This window comes from Tamandua tetradactyla, chromosome 26 (genome assembly GCF_023851605.1).
Source record: "Tamandua tetradactyla isolate mTamTet1 chromosome 26, mTamTet1.pri, whole genome shotgun sequence".
NCBI lineage: Eukaryota > Metazoa > Chordata > Mammalia > Pilosa > Myrmecophagidae > Tamandua > Tamandua tetradactyla.
Genome location: NC_135352.1, coordinates 47,359,641 through 47,381,838, shown reverse-complemented (window position 1 = coordinate 47,381,838; position 22,198 = coordinate 47,359,641). Strand labels below are relative to the sequence as shown.

Sequence of the window (22,198 nt, the reverse complement as noted above, 5' to 3'; positions counted from 1 at the left end):
GGGTCCCACGCGGTGAGGCTGTCAGTCCCGCCTCCCCGATCGATGGTGGCGGGTCCCACGTGGTGAGGCTGTCAGTCCCACCTCCCCCATCAATGGTGGCGGGTCCTACGCGGTGAGGCTGTCCGTCCCGCTTCGCCGATCGATTGTGGTGGGCCCCACGCGGTGAGGCTGTCAGTCTCACCTCCCCCATCGATGGTGGTGGGCCCCACGTGGTGAGGCTGTCAGTCCCGCTTCCCCGATCGATGGTGGCGGGCCCCACGCGGTGAGGCTGTCAGTCCCGCTTCCCCGATCGATGGTGGCAGGTCCCACGCGGTGAGGCTGTCAGTCCTGCTACCCCGATGGTGGTGGGTCCCACGCGGTGAGGCTGTCAGTCCCGCCTCCCCGATCGATGGTGGCGGGTCCCACGCGGTGAGGCTGTCTGTCCCCCTTCCCCGATCGATGGTGGCGGGCCCCACGCGGTGAGGCTGTCAGTCCCGCTTCCCCGATCGATGGTGGCAGGTCCCACGCGGTGAGGCTGTCAGTCCCGCCTCCCCGATCGATGGTGGCGGGTCCCACGCGGTGAGGCTGTCGTCCCGCTTCCCCAATCGATGGTGGCGGGTCCCACGCAGTGAGGCTGTCAGTCCCGCCTCCCCGATCGATGGTGGCGGGCCCCACGCGGTGAGGCTGTCGTCCCGCTTCCCCGATCGATGGTGGCGGGTCCCACGCAGTGAGGCTGTCAGTCCTGCTACCCTGATGGTGGCGGGTCCCACGCGGTGAGGCTGTCAGTCCTGCTACCCTGATGGTGGCGGGTCCCACGCGGTGAGGCTGTCGTCCCGCTTCCCCGATCGATGGTGGCGGGCCCCACGCGGTGAGGCTGTCAGTCCTGCTACCCTGATGGTGGCGGGTCCCACGCGGTGAGGCTGTCGTCCCGCTTCCCCGATCGATGGTGACGGGTCCCACGCGGTGAGGCTGTCAGTCCCACCTCCCCCATCGATAGTGGCGGGTCCCACGCGGTGAGGCTGTCGTCCCGCTTCCCCGATCGATGGTGGCGGGTCCCACGCGGTGAGGCTGTCGTCCCGCTTCCCCGATCGATGGTGGCGGGTCCCACGCGGTGAGGCTGTCGTCCCGCTTCCCCGATCGATGGTGGCGGGCCCCACGCGGTGAGGCTGTCAGTCCCACCTCCCCCATCGATGGTGGCGGGTCCCACGCGGTGAGGCTGTCGTCCCGCTTCCCCGATCGATGGTGGCGGGCCCCACGCGGTGAGGCTGTCAGTCCCGCTTCCCCGATCGATGGTGGCAGGTCCCACGCGGTGAGGCTGTCAGTCCCGCTTCCCCGATCGATGGTGGCGGGTCCCACGCGGTGAGGCTGTCAGTCCTGCTACCCTGATGGTGGCGGGTCCCACACGGTGAGGCTGTCAGTCCCGCTTCCCCGATGGTGGCGGGTCCCACGTGGTGAGGCTGTCAGTCCCGCTTCCCCGATCGATTGTGGTGGGTCCCACGCGGTGAGGCTGTCAGTCCTGCTACCCCGATGGTGGCAGGTCCCACGTGGTAAGGCTATCAGTCCTGCTACCCCGATGGTGGTGGGCCCCACGCGGTGAGGCTGTCGTCCCGCTTCCCCGATCGATGGTGGCGGGCCCCACGCGGTGAGGCTGTCAGTCCCGCTTCCCCGATCGATTGTGGTGGGTCCCACGCGGTGAGGCTGTCGTCCCGCTTCCCCGATCGATGGTGGCGGGCCCCACGCGGTAAGGCTGTCCGTCCCGCTTCCCCAATTGTGGTGGGTCCCATGCGGTGAGGCTGTCGGTCCTGCTTCCCCGATGGTGGCGGGCCCCACACGGTGCGGACCGTTCGCTCAGCTTCTTTGTGATATGTGTCCAGTTGTGTCCTGCGAGGAGGTGTCGCCTGCGGCAGAGCTGGTGTGCGCAGAGGCTGTGCGTGTCCCCATGGCATTCTGGTGCTGACCATGCCCGGGTGCCACCCCATAGCCCTGGAAACTGTACCCATGCAGTCGGGCATGTGCTGTGTCCTTTGTTGGGATGTGATTTCAGACACAAGTGGGCAGAAAAGCACATTGTAGTCGGTTCTGCTAAGCTTTGGTGGGAGGCAGGGAACTGTTTCCAGCCTGCAAAACACGGCTCACTGCTTGTCACGGGATGCAGTGAGTGGCAAGAAGTGGGGTCCCCTGGACGGGAAATCCCCCCTACCCTGCTGGCCTCATGCCACCTGCTGTGTGTTCTAGGTGAGATGAGTGAGAGCCGAGCAAAGAGAGTGCGCATAAAAGAGGTGGACGGCTGGACACTGAGGGCGCTGATCGACTATGTTTACACAGCAGAAATTCAGGTCACCGAAGAGAATGTGCAGGTAAGAGTGAGCACTGCACTCACTTTCTCTCTTTATTATGCCTTTTTCTAATCCAAAAGCATACCTCCCCTGTATCTGTTCTATACTGAAATAATAGGATTTATTGTTAAAATTGTATTTCCAGGGGACACTTGGAATGATTGCATCATTTAAGTAATTTTTTTTTATTTCAGTATCTTTTATGTTCTTAAAGTTCTAGGACACAAATCCTTTGATTCTCTGATGAGGCTTATCCTTTGTGAGAACACTGTCATGTTCGGTCATAACTATGGAGTGATGCTGCCCACAGTTTTCTTTATTCCTTAGAAGACTAAAGTCTAGAAAGGATGTTTTTGATGGCCAGCCAGCTTCTTTCACTTTTTAAAACATCCTGTCTAAATGATTCTAGAGTTTAGATGGAACTTCACATTCCCTCTCTTATTTTCTATAAAGAACCAATGTTTTATGTGTACATGACTTAAACATTGCATAGCACAGACATGTTGGGAGTGAAAAGTGAAAGTACTGAGAACCACCACCCCACCTTCCCCTCTCCTCTGCCCTCCCTTCTGCCCTCCCCTCCCCCCTGCCCTCCCTTCACCCTCCCCTCCCCTCCTCCTGCCCTCCCCTCCCCCCTGCCCTCCCTTCGCCCTCCCCTCCGCCCCCCCCTGCCCTCCTTTCCACCCCACTCCCGCCCCCCCCTCCACCCCTTCCTCGCACAGGCTGGCCCATGCCCTGCTCTGTTCCCTTCTCCCTGATGGACCCTCTCTTAGGAACACTTTCAGACCACTTTCTGTCATTTATTCACATACTCACACTCACTTTCCTTTCCATGAATATATTTTTGCTGTGCATTTAGTTCTGCTACTTGCTTTTTCACCGAACAAAGTATCTTACAATTCTTTGTACATCAGTATATATAGGTCCAGCCTGTTCTTTTGTGTAGTGTCCCATATATTAATCAGCAGGTATGATTTTTCATCTTCACAAAAATGCTGCCATGAATATTTTTATGTTCATATCCGTAAATTTGATAGATTCTTCAAAATGGAATTGATGGATGAAAAAGTATGTGCACATTTTAATTTTTAATAAAATATGCCAGATTTCCACCTGCAAATTTGTATTTCTATACTCTTTCTTATAGGACACTGTGTTTTGAGGACAACAAAGAAAACTAGGACTAAACTGTTAAGAAATAATCTCTAAATTGTACTAGCACAAATAAATTGTGGGTTCGAACTTTTGTCTCTTCTGAATAGTCAGATATGCTACAAAATACTTGTATTTGAGAACTGGAACCGTTGTGCTTTAAATGCTGTCGTCTGCTGAGTTTGGGATTCGGGCAGTAGTGGCCTCCTGTGGCATTCCCAGCTGGCCTCCGTGCTTTTTGCTCGGATGTCCCCTGGTGGAGTCAGGAATTGAAAAGTCTTGGTCAGTCTGGGGTGTGTGTAAAGGTATAAATCAGAGGCTGAATGAGCATGTTTTAACATGAGAGAAAGTGTCTGGTTTGTGTCATGCAGTGGCATGTTCCCGCTCCCCCCCCCCCGCCCCCATTTTGTTGCTGCCTGTCTGCTGGTTTCCAGGGCGTGGTTTTAGCAAGAGTTTGTCTGGGTTTCCATGTGCTACCTCCTGGTAGCCATGCTTTGTGACTGGACCTTGCTATGCACGATATCAGACCCTGCACCGATGACTTACTCAAGGGTTTCTGCAGCCCACATTGCCAGTCGCGTGGGCGAAATTGCAAAGGGTAATTTAGGTCCAAGGGGCTGGACCCCGTGAGCTCGGACCTTGGTGTTTGTGCTGGTTCTTGAGGTGGGAACGGGCCTCTCCTGTCCTTTTAATGTCACCTCTGGGACGGAAACATGAGTCGCCACAGCCTTTCCGAGAATCTCCTGCTGTGCTTGTCTCGGCTCATATAGGAACACATACAAGGAGTTGAATTTGGCAGGCCTATTAAATGCTTCACATTTTTATAGGGCTGTTTTGTTTTGTGTCTTTGGCATAAGCGTATCTTGGTATGTGAAGCCTTATTTCATATTCCATTTGTTCTAGTTTGCTAGCTGCCAGAATGCAACACACCAGAGACGGATTGGCTTTTAATAAAAGGAGATTTATTTTGTTGGTTCTTCAGAGGAAAGGCAGCTAACTTTCCACTGAGGTTCTTTCTTACGTGGAAGGCACAAGATGGTCTCTGCTGGTCTTCTCTCCAGGCCCCTGGGTTCCAACAACTTTCCCCGGGGTAACTTCTTTCTGCATCTCCAAAGGCCTGGGCTGAGCTGCAAGTGCTGAGATGAGAAATGCCAAGCTGCTTAGGCTGTGCTACATTGCGCTCTCTCATTTAAGCACCAGCCAATTAAGTCAAAGGTCACTCATTGCAGCAGACACGCCTCCTAGCCGACTGAAGATGTAATTAGCAACAGATGAGGTTCACGTACCATTGTCTTATGTCTGCAGCAACAAGACTAGGTATGCTCACCTGGCCAAGTTGACAACTGAATCTAACTAACCCACCATTGAAAAAGACTTGTTTTGAAAAAGGCAATTTAGAAATAAATTAAAATAAACTGCCTTTTCTGAAGCAAGTTATTTTTTTCATGACGTATAAAGCAAGGCGTTACATGTACTCTTTGCCTGATTCTGTGCCATCGTGCCCATCTAAAGGTCATCAGGTCTTCCCGTCAGCACTGCTTGCCATGGGGGGGCCGGGTGCCATCTGCTTCCTCCCCGACACTCAGCTGCACTTTAAAAGTGGTTCCTTGGAACCCACTCCAAGGGGAGCTGCCCTTGGGTGCCCGCGGCAGCGCAGGGCTGTCACCCAGGCGCTCGGTTGTGCTGCATCTTCTCAGCAGCCGTAGATCCTAGCCCAGGCCCGGCCCCCTCCTGTGCATGCAGTGAAGGGTGCTGTATGGGCCGGACGCTGAGCTCAGCTGCCAGAGTCATGGGAAGGCGGGACAGGCGCACTGCCGGCTGCCGCCTTACAGCCATGTGGGCTGAAGTTTGTTAGCTGAGTCAGGTCGAGGGAGCAGAGCCATTTGAAAAGTTACCTCCAAAGAAGGAAAAATTCTTACAGTATTTTAGGAACAATGGGGCTTCAGTTCTTGGCTGCTTCAGGTTTCCCGGATTTGCTGTGGTTGTTGCTGTTGTTTTTTTGTTTAAGTTTTTAAACTTTGGTTCTGAGTTTGGATATTTGGTTTTATTTATGGCAGAGTTGAGGCTTGATTTAAGCTAAATGAATTTATGCTTAGCTTTTTTTTTTTAAAGAGAGAAAAAAGGAGAATATTTATTTTACCATGACCATACTTTTACTTCAGCTGTCTTGTTCTTTTTGTTGTTGGGTGAATTAAAGTTTAACTTATATCTGAGTTTCCAAGCAAACTTTATAAATAATCTGGGGAACTGAGAAAATAAAGGCAACAACTGCTCTAAAGTGTGCCTTTAAACTTTTCGAGGTTATGGGCAGCTGTGAGAATCTCATGAAATCTGCTGACCCTTCCCAAGTACTGGGCAGGTAAGCGCCTAGACACAGAGCTCTGCACATGCCTTGAAAGGGCGCCTGTCTCTCTCCTTCACCCCAGTGCAAAGAATACTTGGTGTTAGATGCTTCGCACACGCGCACACACACACACACACACACAGATGTATCTATACATCTGTGCATCTGTATATAGAGAGAAAGAGAGACAGCTTCTGTCTACATCAGAACCTTATATAGAGAATTTTCATATGGGTTAATCTCCAACGACATGCTGGGCATTATATATAATCTCATGGGAAGTTTGCACTACCATATAAGATAGGTATTGCTACAGTTTTGTAAATGGGAAAATAGGCTAAGGAAGGTTAAGTACTTTGTTCGTCATCACACAGCAGTTATTAAGTTGTAAGAGTTTGAATCTGAATCATATTTAGTTCCAATATCTGTACCCTTTCCATCTCTGCCATAGCGCCTTTGATAGCAGGTTCAGTAGCTCGGCCATTCACTAGTATTACTTACAAAGAGAATTTATTAATTGGAAAATGTAAATTCTTTTACAACTGAAAAATATTTTTGATTTTGCCAAGATTATTCAAGATTCACTCTACTGCATCAGCTGTCTTGGTGTAGTTTTTAAACTTATGCTCAATTTATAGTTTTGTTTTATGCATTTCGACTTCTCAAATTTTGGATGTTTTGTTTGGCTAAAAGCAGGTGAGAGTTTTTCCCTTGCTGTAACTGTGAAAGCAAAGGGAAGGCTGTAATAAACACATCAGTGTAGGTAAATGCCCTTGTCCTCCAGTTAGTGTTCGTTCACGGCTTCTGTCTTCCTTAGACACTTTATCATCTTGCAAGGTTTTTAAGGAGCATCTATTAATTTTGAGTGGGTGAGTTTTAAACAGCTCATGAACTTTATATGTCCCATAAATTGAAATTATTTGAGACAGACACAGCTCATCCTTTTAGAAAGGAGTAAAATTTAAATGAGAGTTTTTTAGTAACATTTAAAATCAGTTATTGGTAATAAACACACTATAATGTTTTATACAGTTTCAAGAGAATGTCCATTTATCAATAGATTGTTTTTTGTTTGTTTTGTTTTAAACTGGAAGTATGTTATGTTATCCGTGGGGCGTTGTAAGGTGGGCTTATGGGGCCTACAAGGGTACTTAACCACTTAATGAATAAAAGCTTGTTCAAGTGGGATACATACATAAAGGAATATGTGTATATATATATACTCCAGGTGTTTTATTTAACCTAAAACATGTAAATGTATAAATGTATGCCCAGTCTTTTGTGAAAAACTAAGTGTGGTCGGCTGATTGGAGAGTCACATACTTTCTTGCCCAAACCATCCCGTAATGATGCATCCACTGCTAAATCAAACTGAAGTTAAAGGTCTAAGCCTTTAAAAATCTACAGCTGGACTAGGCTACATCAGGTAAGGCTTAATAACCATTTTACTGTTTTAAAATATGGCTTGCCCTTTCTCTTTCCAACTTCTAAGCTGTTGAGCTTGACCATTTTTTCAATGCTGGTATTGATGCTGATAAACTGGGTTTTCAATCAGTAGTTCTTTAAATGTTTATGGAGCATCCATTGTGTGCCAGGCCTTTCTCACCTGTTGAGGATGCAGTGCCAAGGAAGACAAACAGACAAGTCGTCTGTCCTGATAGCCTTTACATTGTGTGTGTGTGTGTGGGGGGGTGGGTGTAAAAAATAATGAGACACATAGACAAATAAACACATAATTTTGCATTATTACTCTTTGAAGAGGAGTCATTTCAACAGAGAGCTGAATGGAGAGAAGGAGGGAGTTGTCAAAAGTCAAGTCAGAGGACATTCCAAGCAGAAGGAGCATCAAGTATGAGATGGGAATAAGCTTGACATATTTCAGGATCTGAAAGAAAAAGGTGATTGTGATTTGAGCAGAATAAATGATGGGAGAAGTGGAGAAAGGTGAAGCTAGAAAGGTAGATGGGAACAGATAGAGTGGGGATTTGTAGACTTTGGTAAGAAGGTTGTTATATTAGCTAGGGTTCTCTAGAGAAACAGAATCAGTGGGAGATATCTGTAAATATAAAATTTATAAAAGTGTCTCATGTAACCATGGGGATGTAGAGTACAGGATCTGTATGTAGGTCATGAGCTGGCAGCTCCAATGATGGTCCTCACTGAATTCTCAGGAGAGGCTGGCTGGCTGGAGTAGGAGGAGTGTCTGTCTCTTCTGAATCCTCCTTAAAAGCCTTCCAGTGATTAGGTTAAGCATCACTCATTGCAGAAGACACTCCCCTGGGCCGATTACAAATGCAGTCCATTATGGATGCAGCTTATGTGGTCATGATTTAAGTCCATGACATGTCCTCACAGCAACAGGCATTCCAGCGCTTGCCTGACCAGATGACTGGGCACCACCGCCTGGCCAAACTGAGGCATGAACCTGACCGTGACTGTTGTCAGGAGCTGAGCTGGAGAGAACTGACTTGCCGGTTGTTGAGGCCATCAATTAAGTCAAGTCAGAATTAAAATAATAGGCCATCTCTTAATTATTTACTATGGTAGTATAAGCAGCTGTCCTACCCAGGAGACTACACAGTAGGAATCACCAGGTCCCCCATTGTCTCCTTCTTTCCCATGGAACAGGTGAGCATTAGGTGGTTTAGCACTGATGTGGGAGCACCTCATTGTCAGGGAGCCCTGGACAAAAGGCTCCTGCTGTTTCAGGGACCTGGGGATTGGGGAAGAGTGGGAAAAGGACCAGGAGCGGAAAGGTACTGAGAACTGAGTCAGAGTGGAGAGAAGTGTCTTCAAGGCCTTTCTCCTCCCCCTGATAAGGAGGCTTTGAATGGAGGGGCTGGGGCTAAGAATGCAGATAGTGTAAGAGCATGGCTGATCAGGGGGCTGAGTTTTTATTGCATTCCCTTTGGATATCGCAGTGCAGTGCACTGGCTGTGTACCACGTGTGTTGTGAGAAGACAGCTTTGCAGTGCACTGGCTGTGTACCACGTGTGTGGTGAGAAGACAGCTTTGCAGTGCACTGGCTGTGTACCAAGTGTGTTGTGAGAAGACAGCTTTGCAGTGCACTGGCTGTGTACCACGTGTGTTGTGAGAAGACAGCTTTGCAGTGCACTGGCTGTGTACCACGTGTGTGGTGAGAAGACAGCTTTGCAGTGCACTGGCTGTGTACCACGTGTGTGGTGAGAAGACAGCTTTGCAGTGCACTGGCTGTGTACCACGTGTGTGGTGAGAAGACAGCTTTGCAGTGCACTGGCTGTGTACCACGTGTGTGGTGAGAAGACAGCTTTGCAGTGCACTGGCTGTGTACCACGTGTGTGGTGAGAAGACAGCTTTGCAGTGCACTGGCTGTGTACCACGTGTGTTGTGAGAAGACAGCTTTGCAGTGCACTGGCTGTGTACCACGTGTGTTGTGAGAAGACAGCTTTGCAGTGCACTGGCTGTGTACCACGTGTGTTGTGAGAAGACAGCTTTGCAGTGCACTGGCTGTGTACCACGTGTGTGGTGAGAAGACAGCTTTGCAGTGCACTGGCTCTGTACCACGTGTGTGGTGAGAAGACAGCTTTGCAGTGCACTGGCTGTGTACCACGTGTGTTGTGAGAAGACAGCTTTGCAGTGCACTGGCTCTGTACCACGTGTGTGGTGAGAAGACAGCTTTGCAGTGCACTGGCTGTGTACCACGTGTGTGGTGAGAAGACAGCTTTGCAGTGCACTGGCTCTGTACCACGTGTGTTGTGAGAAGACAGCTTTGCAGTGCACTGGCTGTGTACCACGTGTGTTGTGAGAAGACAGCTTTGCAGTGCACTGGCTGTGTACCACGTGTGTTGTGAGAAGACAGCTTTGCAGTGCACTGGCTGTGTACCAGGTGTGTGGTGAGAAGACAGCTTTCTCCCGTGAGGTCTGCAGGTAAACCCTTTGTAAGTGCCTCTGGTTGGACCTGAAAGATTACACGTAGGGTTGTGACTGGGAGCCAGATCCCTCAGAGGTTGAATTTTATTCCAGTTATAGAACTTGAAAGGAGGATTACTATTTAGACAGATTGCTCCTCCACCCCCACCCCCGCCAACTGCTGTGTGGAGGGCGTTAGTACCTCTTGGGAGGCCATTTAGGCCTGGGATAGGTAGAGTAAGAGAGGATGGTGGCTTAACTCGGGTTGTTGGCATGTGGTGGAGCACAGCTGTTGGACTGGAAGCATGTTTGGGCAGGCCAGTGGGGTTTGCAAGTGGATTGATGCGAGAGAATGCAAGAAGAAGAATTATCAAGGATGGTTCCTGGGTTGTGGACCTGAGCAACTGGGTCAGTAATGGTGCTCTTGGCTGAGATGGCAGGGACATGGGATGGGGCACATTTTTGGGGTAGTGAGTAGTTCTGTTTTGGTCATGTTAACTTTTGCTTATTGGGCATGTATGTGAAATGTTGGGTAGACATTTGGTCTTGAGATGGGAAAGGGCCAGACTAAAGGGGTAGATTTGGCAATTATGAACACATCAGTGTTTTTCAGTCATTGAACTGGATGGATTATTACGAGAAATAGTGTAGCTCGAGAAGAAAGAAAGCCAAAGTCATATTCCGGGACATACCAGATTTTGAAGGAGAAGATCAGGGTGACTCATAGCTGGTGACAGGAAAACTGTGTGTGGTGTCTCAGAACTCTAGATAATAGCAGCCTGGTCATTAGTGGCCTTTTAAAAGCTGTTTAGATGTGGTGGTGGGAATTGGATTGGAGTGAAATGAGGAGTGATAAAGAGGCACGTTGTTAGGAGAGAAATGTGGCGCTAGCTTAAGAGATTGATGGGATCAGGGAGGTCTTTTGTTTGTGTTTTTATTTCTGGATGGGCAATACTTTAAAGTGTGTTTATGAGCCTGTGAGAATGACAGTAGAGAAGTGGAGGTTGAGGAGATAAAGTGGATAAGGAATGAGAAAAAAGGTATTATTGAGAAATCTTTGCAAAAGTGAGAGGGGTTGAGATCTAAAACAAAATTTGGTGGGGTTGGAGAGGGGGCTACCATTTCCACTGTTAACTAGAGGGAAGACATTTTTTGTAGATGTAGGTAGATGGTGGAAAGGTTAGGTGGTTTTCTGTTGACCTTTGTAAAGGGTGTAGCAAGTCTCAACCTAGAGGGAGTCAAGGAAGGGAGGTGTTGGAGATTTGAGGGCAGAATAAAGATGTTAGTTAAATCTTTGTCTTGGACAGGATGAAGGTGAATTGACTGATAACATTGTGGTAGAATTGTCAGACCACATTGAGCACTCAGTGCAGGTGCGATGGTTGTGTGATTTTCTTTAGCCACGTTCAGCCACTTACAAATAGATGTGGAGATGATGAATGTATTAGTTTGTTATTGCCACTGAAATGCTGCAAAATAAACTGTGCCAGAGCTCGGGGGCTTAAAACAATTCTCTTTTGTTCTTACTGAGCATTGTGGGCTGGCCTTGGTAGGGGTTTTGTCTCTGCCCTGTGTTTATCCTGTTCCTGGAGTGGCAGTGTTGAAAGCAAGGCCATCTGAGCAACTTGAGGAGGGAGAGATGATTGGAACTCAGGAACCGGGACGTCCGTCTCTGTGGAGTTGAGCTTATCAGAAATAGTGGTAGAGAGGTGGGGAGTTACGTAGGCTTTGTAGATGAGTGGGGGTGACCGAGGCTTTGTAGATGAGTAGGGGTGACCGAGATGTCACGGGGTAACCAGATTTGCAGGTCAGGGGACATGTGTGTCAAAGCAGTGGGGCTCCTGGAAGAGGGAAAAGAAAGCAGCAGTGTGGATCTGAAGCTGTGTGGCTGAAATTAGTATTTTTGTTTTTCAACTGTGGGTTATGATCCTTTGTGAGTTAAAAATAAATTTAGTAGCTCATTATTAGTGTTTAAGGAAGAAAATTAAGTACGGACTGAAACAGAACATGGCAGATCCTAGCAAGGCCCTACGTGTTGTGAAACTTTGTGGGAAGCGTAGGTTGTGATGTCAAAAGGACTTTTTGAAACTGGCGGTGGCCATGGGCGAGCTGAGTCCGGCGCCCGACGCCCATGGATCTGCTGCACCGCTGTGCTGCCCCAGAGCTGGTACCTAGCCAAGGAAACCGACTTTGAACTTTGCCCCGTGAGAATCTTACGTGACCTGCCTTCAGAAGACCAGACTCAAGGATGACGTGAGTGTTCTCGGTGAAGCAGGTTTGGAAAGTCAACTAAGTATTGGTTTCCTAAAGGCAATGAGAGCACTGATGAAAAATAATGGATATCATGAAAATGAGAGGATGTTTCCAGAAAATCCAGTAGATGAGCAAGAAGTCATGAACTCTAAACCGGAGTTGGCTCAACACAAAACACTTCAGACATCTGACGTGAAGGACAAGCTGTTGACGCGCCTGTTCCAAGCAACTCCGCTTCTGATACGCCACCTGGTCCACAGCCTTCTGATTTGTGGCTCAAGCGTTACGTGATACCCCAAGTTCTGCCAAACCATTGACAGGCAGTGAATAAGCCATAAATTTTAACTCCACCTACCGAACAATAAACAACTAAAGTACCACAACCTCCAAAATGTGCACTAAAGTTGGATGATTTTGAGTGTGTAACTCCTAAATTAGAACATTTTGCTATCTCTGAATATACTGTGCATTTAAATAAAGATTATACAGTGGGGATTACAAATGGGAAGCATAATAAAACCAAGCCAGAGAAAGAAAACCAAATGACCAATGATAATTTCTTCGCACTCCTGGCCCCCTAATCCAGCAGTTGAAAAAAAAATGATGCCACGTATACAGATTCAGCCTTGGCACCTCCATTCTGCACTCCTGGTTTGAAAATTCCTTCTACAAAGAACAGAACAGCTTTGGTATCCCCAAGTTATCCATTATCAAAAACAAATAGTTCATTAAATGATTTGGAAATGAAAGATTGTACTTCGTTAGTTTTAAATTCAGAGAAGTGCTTTGAAAATCTTGTGGATCCCTCTTCTAAGATTTCTTCTTAGAGAGTCTGTTCAGAGTACCTCCAATTCTAGAAGCTGTACTCCAGATTTTGTCAAATTACAACTCAAACCTAGCTACTCCAGGAGCAGTGAAAGCCATGCCACCCAGCAAAGCCCTTCTTACTAAACATAAAGAGTGGAACACTCCAGGTGCTTGAGACAAAGCCAACTGGTGAAACTGTTTCATTCTCTCAGACCAGCTTCTTTCACACATGGCATCTCCAAGGTCACACCAGCTTGGCAACGACTGAGCCTCACTCTCCCGGGTTCCAAATTCAGTCTCTCAGCAACAGGTTCTGATGGACTTGTCTTGGGTCTCATTCCCTGGACACTTAGCTGTGCCCAGAGGAGGTGGACACTGTACCTTTAGAGCCTCCTGGGAGCTTCATATCTCCCTTTTAGACCAAGCCTAAGGTCCTTCTGATTGAAGTATAATTGGGAAAGTAATTTTATCTAATTATAAGTTTGTGAAAGTGCTGATAGAGAACTTTTCAAATTACAACCAGTAGAAAAATAATGACCTGGCTTCATATGAAGACCAGTTAAAGTTCAAGAAGCACCTTGTAAAGTACTTTGACAAGGTGCTTCAAAGGTTCAATACTGGGCTTTGGGAAGTTTGGTGCAGTAAAAATTAGCCTCGTTTATGACTGTTCCTTGAAAGCCAAATGTGAAGTCATATTTATGCTCATAATGTTGTCAGAAAAATTGTCACCAAAACAAATTAACCACTTGATTTAGTCTTTGTTCTAGGACTGGGTAGTTTTAATTTTGTTAAATAAGAAATTATTTTCAAAATATTCAGTTTATTTTTCAAAGTAAAGCTCCAGTCAACCTATGTATGTTCCCACAATTTGTATCAGTCTTTCTCTCACTGTTTACCATAAGATATATGTATTTAAATCCACAGACTTGAACAAGCTTGTTTAAGGAGGAGTGTTTTCCTTAGTTCTTCAAACTGTGGAAGATAGAGAGGGTAGAGGAATCCAACAACGGAGACTGAGAAGAGGTCGGAGAAGGGAACATTACAAAGAAAACAAACAATCAACTTTCCTTTTCCAAACGTTGCTGAGAATTCTAGTAGAAAGAGTCCTGAGAATTGATGTTGTTGACAGCCCTGACAAGGCTAATTTTGGTAGAGGTACTGGAGATTGAAGTATGGAGGACAGTGAAGAGAAAACAGACTTATGAAGACGGTGGGTTCACACAGCTCTTTCGATGAGTTTTGCTAAAGACAGGAACAGAAATGATGCAGTAACTAAAGGGAGACATGGAGTCAAAAATTTTTTTATGTAAGTAACTAAATTATGTATAGATATATTTTTTGGTGGGGTACATGGTCTGGGAATGAAACCCAGGTCTCCCACATGAAAGGCAGGCATTCTAACCACTGAATCACCCGTGCACCCAATATTTTATTTTTTTTAAAAGTACTTCTTACTGTGGATTTCACACTTTTTCAAGAAAGTGTGAAAATGTGGCCGTAAGTTACTTGAAGAGTTGGAGAGAAATGTTGCCAGGCTTTTATGAACAAGAGGTACGTAGCTGAATATGTTTGGTTATGCATAAATTTGTTGTTCTTTATGTTATTTGTCTGTGTGTTTGTTTTAAACATAGCCTCTATTTTTTAGAGCAGTTTTGGGTTTACCGATAAATTGAGCAGCATGTGCAGCTTCCATATCCCCGACCCTACTGTTCCCTGTTAGGAGGAGCCCCCTTAATGTGGGTCACTTACTAGTCAGTTAACCAGTGCTGACATACTGGTATTAACTCAATCTGTGGTTCATATCAGGGCTTGTGTTGAGTTTTACATTTTACGTTTCATCTGCCAGCCATTCCAGCGCCACACAGAATAGTTTCACACCTTAAAGTGCTTCCTGCTTCCCACCTGGGCTTCTCTCTCCCACCCCTCGCTCTCTCCCCTCTCAACCACTTACACTTTTTACTCGTTATAGTTTTGCCTTTTACAGAATGTTATTAGTTGGAATCACAATATGTGGTCCTTTCAAACTCCATTCTTTCACTGAACAATACGCATTTAAGATTTCTCTGTCTTTTCGGAGCTTGAAAGCTGATTCTTTCATTATGACTGAATAATACTCTGTTGTACAGATGCACCACAGCTTATTTATCCATTCACCGATTGAGGAACATCTTTGTTGTTTCTGTGTGTGTGTTTGACTCCTTTATTCTGGATTATATGCTTTAGGGCACATTTGTTATATAGGAAAGGCCATAGGTGACCAATTAATGTCGCTACTTGAACATCAGGGAAACATATGCACTGAGTAGTCACCCAGGGAGTGTGCGCTGTCCTGAGCTGGCGCACAGCTGCGGCCCCCTGTACACAAAGATGCAGAGGGACTGGGAGACACATGCACTGAGTAGTCACCCAGGGAGTGTGCTCTGTCCTGAGCTGGCACACAGCTGCAGCCCCCTGTCGGTAGAGATGCAGAGGGACCGGGAGACACATGCACTGAGTAGTCATCCAGGGAGGGAGTGTGCTCTGTCCTGAGCTGGTGCACAGCTGCGGCCCCCTGTACACAAAGATGCAGAGGGACATGTTGCAGATGGTCGATCTTGGAGATGTAGCGGTGAGATATGTCAGATTGAGGGTCTGGGCTTGCATTCTACAGGCCGTTTCTACTTTGCAGTTCTGAAAACTATTTGTCAGCTCCCTCAGAACAGATCAAACTCTTAGTGAGTAGGTCAAACTAGCCAAAATGGAAAGTGTGATGCATGGACCACAGTGATCTTACACTGGTTTTCAGGGTGTGATGTGCATTTCTCTGTGTGTACATTATCTCAGGGCGTCCTAAGAGGCAGAATTAGTAAGGAGGGGATGACTCGGTGGGCGTGGAAGTGGAGGAGGGTCAGTGGCTTGCTTCCAGTGGGTGGGGGCGTGTGCTGGTGGACTGTCACCGACTGCAGGACTCAAGTTTCCGGTGACCAGAGGATTGATTGCGTGCTGCCAAATTCAGTTTCTCACCTGCTTCTGGACTTGTAGGAGCTGGTGGTTGTCTTATTTGTCCTCGTGCGCTTAGGAGCTGTGACTGTCTGTCAGCCTCAGTGATTCTTTGAGGCAGGGGGCCTGGGTATTTTGAATTCACATCCTGATCTCTGTATGTGACTTATAATATGGACCATTTTGAACTGTATGTTAAAAATGCATTCCTTTTTCTGGCAGCAACTGGACACTTGAGTAGGTTTTAAGCTCAGTTACAGTCACCTGCAGCTCTGCTCCTGCACTGCCCCCAAGCTGCCCTGATTGGGTGGCTGCTCTCCATTCTCAGCCACATGTGTATAGCTGTCCCAGTACCAAGGGAGTTTAGCAAAAGGCTCATCGTCAAGGTGAGTGAGCATCCATGGGGCTGGGCATCGGGGAAACGTTCTCAGTAGCATCTTGGGAGAGATCTTTTGAATTAAGTGGATAAGGCCGTATTATTAAATTACCGTTCAGCAAGTCAGAAGGTAATAGCAAGGAGCCCTAGATTGACTCTGCTGGAGCAATGCACGGTCCAGCGGGTGCCAGCTCATCCTCATATTGGAATTCAGAGCTCTGATCCTGATTTACCGTTTGTTCAAGAACGGCTTTATGCAAAACATTAACCGTTCTGCTTTTCAGCTGCTCAGTGAGGCCGATAAATCTGAAATGCCATAAAATGTACCGGTTGAGGCTTATAGAGTATTTAAGTGGTTCATGAATCTCAAGCAGAAATAAGAACTGGGGCGGCAGGCGGAGACTCGGGACTCTGAGGAAGGAGAGCTCGTTGAAATGGTTTGGGGTCCCTGGCTGGGAAATGGCGACCATCACCTTTTTTTCACTCTTATATCTGCATCAGGACAAACTTTGAGAAGGGACTCTTAGTTGACAGTAGATTTCTCCCCAGAGAGGGTACGTGGTTGGGTTGGTGGCAAGCCTGAGGAGCCACGGGGGCTCATGGTGGCGAGGGGAGCCAGAGGCCAAGGTCCCAGGAGCCTTGCCTCTCTCCTGTCCAGTTCTGCATCTTGAAGACAGAAAGACCTTCTAGCAAAAAGATTTGCAGGTATGTGCCTGGAGAACGCAAATTACAAAACAGAAAATGCACAGAAGTGCCCTGAATTAAGCCTTAGTGCTGGTTCATGGTGTAGGAGTGGGAAATCCTGTCATTGGACTGAATGTATCTGGCATTTTAATACCCAGAAATCTGTTAAGCTGATATTTTATTACTTTAAATAATAATTTAGTAATACTTCAAGTTTATTATTATCCAGAGGCACAAAAATTATTCTTTTACCTTAGTAATTAGCATAACATTTAAAATGATTTAAAATTGAATTCTTGTTTGAGTGTAATTTATTATATTTGAAGTCTTTGAAATTTATGAATCCACAGAATTTTTGTCAAAATAGTTGACCAACTGGAGCATCATTCTCCAAACATGCCAGTTAAATTATATTTTACTCTGTATCACTTAAGAGTGCAGAATGAGTGAAAAGACTGTTATTTAAAACTTAGAATGGAAGAGCCCTCTTAGGTCAACTAGTTGGAGAAAACCTAGATGCCTTATTAGCACAACATCTTATAAAGCTGGGTGGACATCAAACTTGAAATGATTTTTTAAGTCTTGTATGGGGCGAAGTCCAGGTACTCAGAAGTGTTAGTAATTAAGTCACTAGTCATGGCTTTGTGTCATTAAAATACATCATCTCTGAAGACGTCCACACAGCCACGTCATTTGTGATTCAGGTTTTAAGAAGCTTCATATGGTACAGAAAGGGTATTTATCTCCGTGAACAAAATGATTCCGTCCTGATTATGACTTAGCATCACACAGCTACATTGTAGTAATCTGAGCAGGAATGAGAAGTTAGAAATAACTCAGAGCCTTTATTAGGTGGGTGTTTTTTCTTGCCTCCGTTTAGGTTTGGAGTCTGTGGGCAGGAGAGTCACTTGTGCAGCTTGTTTGCCCTCTCCAAGGACAGGCTGCTCCTTTCTGGGACTGCTGAAAGGATGGGCCCGTTGAGGTGCTTAGATTGTCATATGTGGTTCTGGCATCTTTGGTTTGATATCAGCCAAAGGTTTCGTCAACTCTGGAGCTACTGAGACGTAATTTAAGACATGTTATACAGCTTTTTGGACCCCGAAGCCCTAGCCCCAGGCTGCGTTAGAACTGATGCTCCTCCGCTCTGCTGCTCTCAGGCTCCTGTGCTTTCCCTGGGACACGGAATCCGGGAAAATTTACTTCCTGTGAAAATAGTACTACCATGTAACTAGTATGCACAGGCTGCTGTCTTAAGTTAACTTTAGGACTATGTATGTGGAAATACTGGTCACTTAAATACCTTTGGTAGTTTTTGGTTTACTTTCTTATTTTAGATACTATCAGATAGGATTATTGTTTTGCATTTTAAAGTTTTGTTCCGTAGCTACTAAATGCCCTCCATTACCTGTGAGTTCCCTCTTTGTGTGGCCTGAAAGCACCCAGTTTTTTCCCTAGTGGGGTGTAATTTACATACCATAGATTTTTTTGTGTATGCTGTGGGGTCACATTTCATTATTTTTCCACGTGACGATCCCATTATTGCAGCACCATTTTGTTGATTTTTTTTTATTTACTTTTTTGTGGGGTGAGTACAGGCTGGGAATCGAACCCGGTTCTCCCGCATGGCAGGCTAGAATTCTACGACTGAACGTCCCGTGTCCCCTTACACACCACAGATTTTACCTGTATAAGTTTTAGCTCATACATGTCCCCATTAAACCCACACCCACATTTGCAGTTTTGCACCCTCCCACTAAAGCCCCCTGCCCCTGCCCAGGCAACCACTGCCAATTTCTGTCACTATCGATTAGTTTTGCCCATTCTTGAACTTCCTATAAATGGAATCATACAAAATGTTTTCTTTTGAGGCTGACTTCTTTTGTGCAACATAACATTTGTAAGATTCATGAATGTGGTTTAATTTTTTGCTTCCTGTATGTTTTGCTATATGTATTTTCTCACTTTGTATTTCTTCTGCATTAGTTAACTGTATATTTTAGAGAAAAAATTGGGTTAAAAGTAATGAAGAAGGAGCTGAAAAAGAAAGAGCGTGGAGACCTGGTGCCCGGCAGAGGCCCCTGTCCGCAGGTTTCTTCCCCTGTGTCCTGCCAGTGCGTCTCAGTGTCGTGCTTCCACCATGGGGAATCCTACTGGCAAGGGTTGTTCTGCTTGAGCAGCACCCTGCATCCTCCAAGCAGTGCTGCAGGGTCCACCCAGGAAGGTCCGACTTTACTGGGGCCCCGGGGGCTTCACCAGGCAGCTCCCCCAGGCCGGTGCTGCCCCAGCCTGGGGGTTAGTGCAGGGGAGCGGATGGCGCCAGGACAACGTGTCCTGTTTCAGACCTATTCTGGGTCAGCCCTGTGTCTCCACGAGGGGAGGGAATTGCCGGGTGCCTTTTCCCCCTGCACACCGGAGACCAGACGGGGCTGTGTCTGCCAGGGATTGAATGCGCTGCCTCCAGCAGCCAGCTGAGAAAATAAACTTGCGGAACATGACGCTTATAAACTAGGGAGTAAATGCAGATTTTAGAAGATAGAGTCAAAGACCTAGGTTCTATTTTATGATGATACTTTTTCAGAACAACAATACTTAGTTTCTTTAACTTGGGGATAATTTCTTCCCTCTGTTCAAGCCCTTTCAGCAGCTATTTCTTAGTTTTTATTTTTCAGATCATTTGTGGCACAAAGGGCCTTGCACTTTAAATAAACATGTTCCGGTATAATATTAGAGGGCTGGGAGTTTAACAGAACCCCCAGTTTTCCATAGTTGCTTACTATGACGTAACAGTGCCTGGGCTCGGAGCCTCCCGTGTCCATGCTTTGTTTACATCTTATTTTATCTGGGGTGGAACCGGACCCGTTGGTAGTCTCTTCTAACAGACAGACTGCTCAAAACTCTGGATTGAAAAGATTTACTACGTAAACTAGTTCCCTCCCTTGAGGGCACATACAAGCTGAACATAAACTACAGCCTCTGGTAAGCAGTGGAAGGAGTTACTCTAGTCTAGACGAAACGTCCCACGTGTGACTGGCTTGTGGCATGCGTGGCATGGGATGAAGGACCCTCCACGGCGGGCAGCTGGCGGTGTCCCTTGGCCCGTGCTGCGCTGTCTTCTAGGTCACCGGGAGCTGCCCGCTCTCTTCGTTCATCGCAGAAAGCATCTGTACGGTATAAAACGCTTATGTGTCTCATGTGTTGGAAATCAACATATCTAGAGGGAAAATTTACAGAATGAGAGCACTTGAAGTTTAGTTTATTTAATCAACCCACTGTGCGACTTTCACTTCATGTTTCTCGAACCATTTAAAGAGACTGCAGTTCACAGGGGCGAACAGAGTGTGCCCCTGAGGCTCTCCCCAAGCCCGCCTGGAAGGAGGGACCCCGAGACGCCTGCACGTGCATCTGCCCTCCCCTCTGCCCTCCCCACAAGTGCTGTGCCTCCCAAAGGGGTCCTGTTGCTGCCTGGGCTGGAGTCTGGGGACCTGCCAAGGCAGTGCTTTGCTTGCTTCTCCCTGACTTTCTTTTAAATAATGTGGGACCATTTAAGTGGTTCATATTCATTAAAAAAATGAGAAAGTAAATAGAAAGCCTGCATGCCACCTTATGAACAATTGGGTTGTATCCTTGTGGTACTTTCTGTGTTTACGTGTATGTGTGTTTAAAAAAAAGAGGGATTGCGTGTGTATTCTGCAGGAACTATTTGTACTTAATATGTAAGGAAAGTTCTGCAAGTCATTACACATTTGTCTATTCTGCCTCCTAATAGCTTCAAGGGGTTCGATTTTATTGATGGTCGATGACTTCTTTTCTCCTTGTGGTGGGTGCTCAGTCCCTTCCCGCTGTCTGCTCCCCGCCTTGCACTGAATGGCACCTGGCGCAGGCCCCCACACCCTCACGGGTCCATGCAGCGCAGTGGCACGTAGTTTACCTGGGGAGGTGCTGAGGGTGGAGGAAAGTGAAGGATGTTTGACTGGAGGACGGGGAAGCAGCTCAGCTCAGCAGTGTGTGTCTGGCTACAGCTGAGTGTGCTCTTCCAGGGGGCCGAGGGGGTGTCCCGGAACGACCATCCCGCAGGAGGGGCCCCTTCAGCCGCCACCTCGTGGGCCGCCCCCACTGCCCCGGCCTCTGGGTTGGCTGCTGTGAGTGCCCAGGGCCGCATCAGAGTCCCGGGACAGGAAGCCAGGCAGGGCTGCACAAGGAGGCCTGGTCACCAAGGAGCAAGAAGGGAGCAGACAGGACATTCAGGGGTCCCAGGGACTCCATGAGGACATGCCCTACAAGTAAGGTTTGTATTTCAGGGTCAGAGGACATCCAAAAGGTGTCCTCAGTCTTCTTTTAATGTCCCTCCAATGCACATGGAGGAACAATTGGATTAATTTCCATCTAGGTAGATTCCTTTACAAGGCACCTAAATATTCTCCTAGGGCTGAGGCTGTAGCGGGGGTGAGCCAGATGTGACCCTACATCCAGAGAGAAAGTGAGCCTGGGAACTTGTAAATGGGACCAGGAAGGATGGGGTGAGTGCTGTGCCAGTGACCTAAGGACAAGCCACGGGTGAGCAGCAGTGTCCGAGCAGGGAGGCCAGGCCCATGAGCAGAGCTGAGGGGGAGGGAGGGAGGAAGGGGTGCAGAGAGGGGGGCCCAGGAGCAGAGCTAGGGGGAGGGAGGGAGGGAGGGGTGCAGAGAGGGGGGCCCAGGAGCAGAGCTGAGGGGGAGGGAGGGAGGGAGGAGTGCAGAGAGGGGGGCCCAGGGGCAGAGCTGAGGGAGGGTGAGGGAGGGAGGGGTGCAGAGAAGAGGGTCCAGGGACAGAGCTGAGGGGAGGGAGGGGTGTAGAGAGGGGGGGCCCATGGGCAGAGCTGAGGGGAGGGAAGGGTGCAGAGAAGGGGGCCCAGCGGCAGAGCTCAGGGGGAGGGAGGGGTGCAGAGAGGGGAGCCCAGGGGCAGAGCTGAGGGGAGGGAGGGGTGCAGAGAGGGGGGCCCAGGGGCAGAGCTGAGGGGAGGGAAGGGTGCAGAGAAGAGGGTCCAGGGGCAGAGCTGAGGGGGAGGGAGGGGTGCAGAGAGGGGGGCCCAGGGGCAGAGCTGAGGGGGAGGGACGGAGGGAGGGGTGCAGAGAAGAGGGTCCAGGGGCAGAGCTGAGGGGAGGGAGGGGTGCAGAGAGGGGGGCCCAGGGGCAGAGCTGAGGGGGAGGGACGGAGGGAGGGGTGCAGAGAAGAGGGTCCAGGGGCAGAGCTGAGGGGAGGGAGGGGTGCAGAGAGGAGGGCCCAGGGGCAGAGCTGAGGGGGAGGGACGGAGGGAGGGGTGCAGAGAGGGGGGCCCATGGGCAGAGCTGAGGGGGAGGGAGGGGTGCAGAGAGGGGGGGCCCAGGGGCAGAGCTGAGGGGGAGGGAGGGGTGTAGAGAGGGG

At 48.1% G+C, this 22,198-nt stretch overlaps 1 protein-coding gene and 1 pseudogene across 6 annotated transcripts in view; both read left to right on the top strand.

Annotated features, from left to right (window-relative positions):
- Window positions 1–22,198, top strand: part of KLHL2 (kelch like family member 2) — a 107,167-nt gene that overhangs the window by 38,379 nt on the left and 46,590 nt on the right. For all 6 annotated transcript variants that reach the window (XM_077144334.1, XM_077144333.1, XM_077144332.1 and 3 more), the window contains one exon: window positions 2,215–2,336. In XM_077144334.1, the coding sequence (XP_077000449.1) occupies window positions 2,215–2,336 (122 nt within the window). The remainder of the gene's footprint in view (window positions 1–2,214; window positions 2,337–22,198) is intronic.
- Window positions 9,562–18,610, top strand: LOC143670007 (spindle and kinetochore-associated protein 3 pseudogene; annotated as a pseudogene).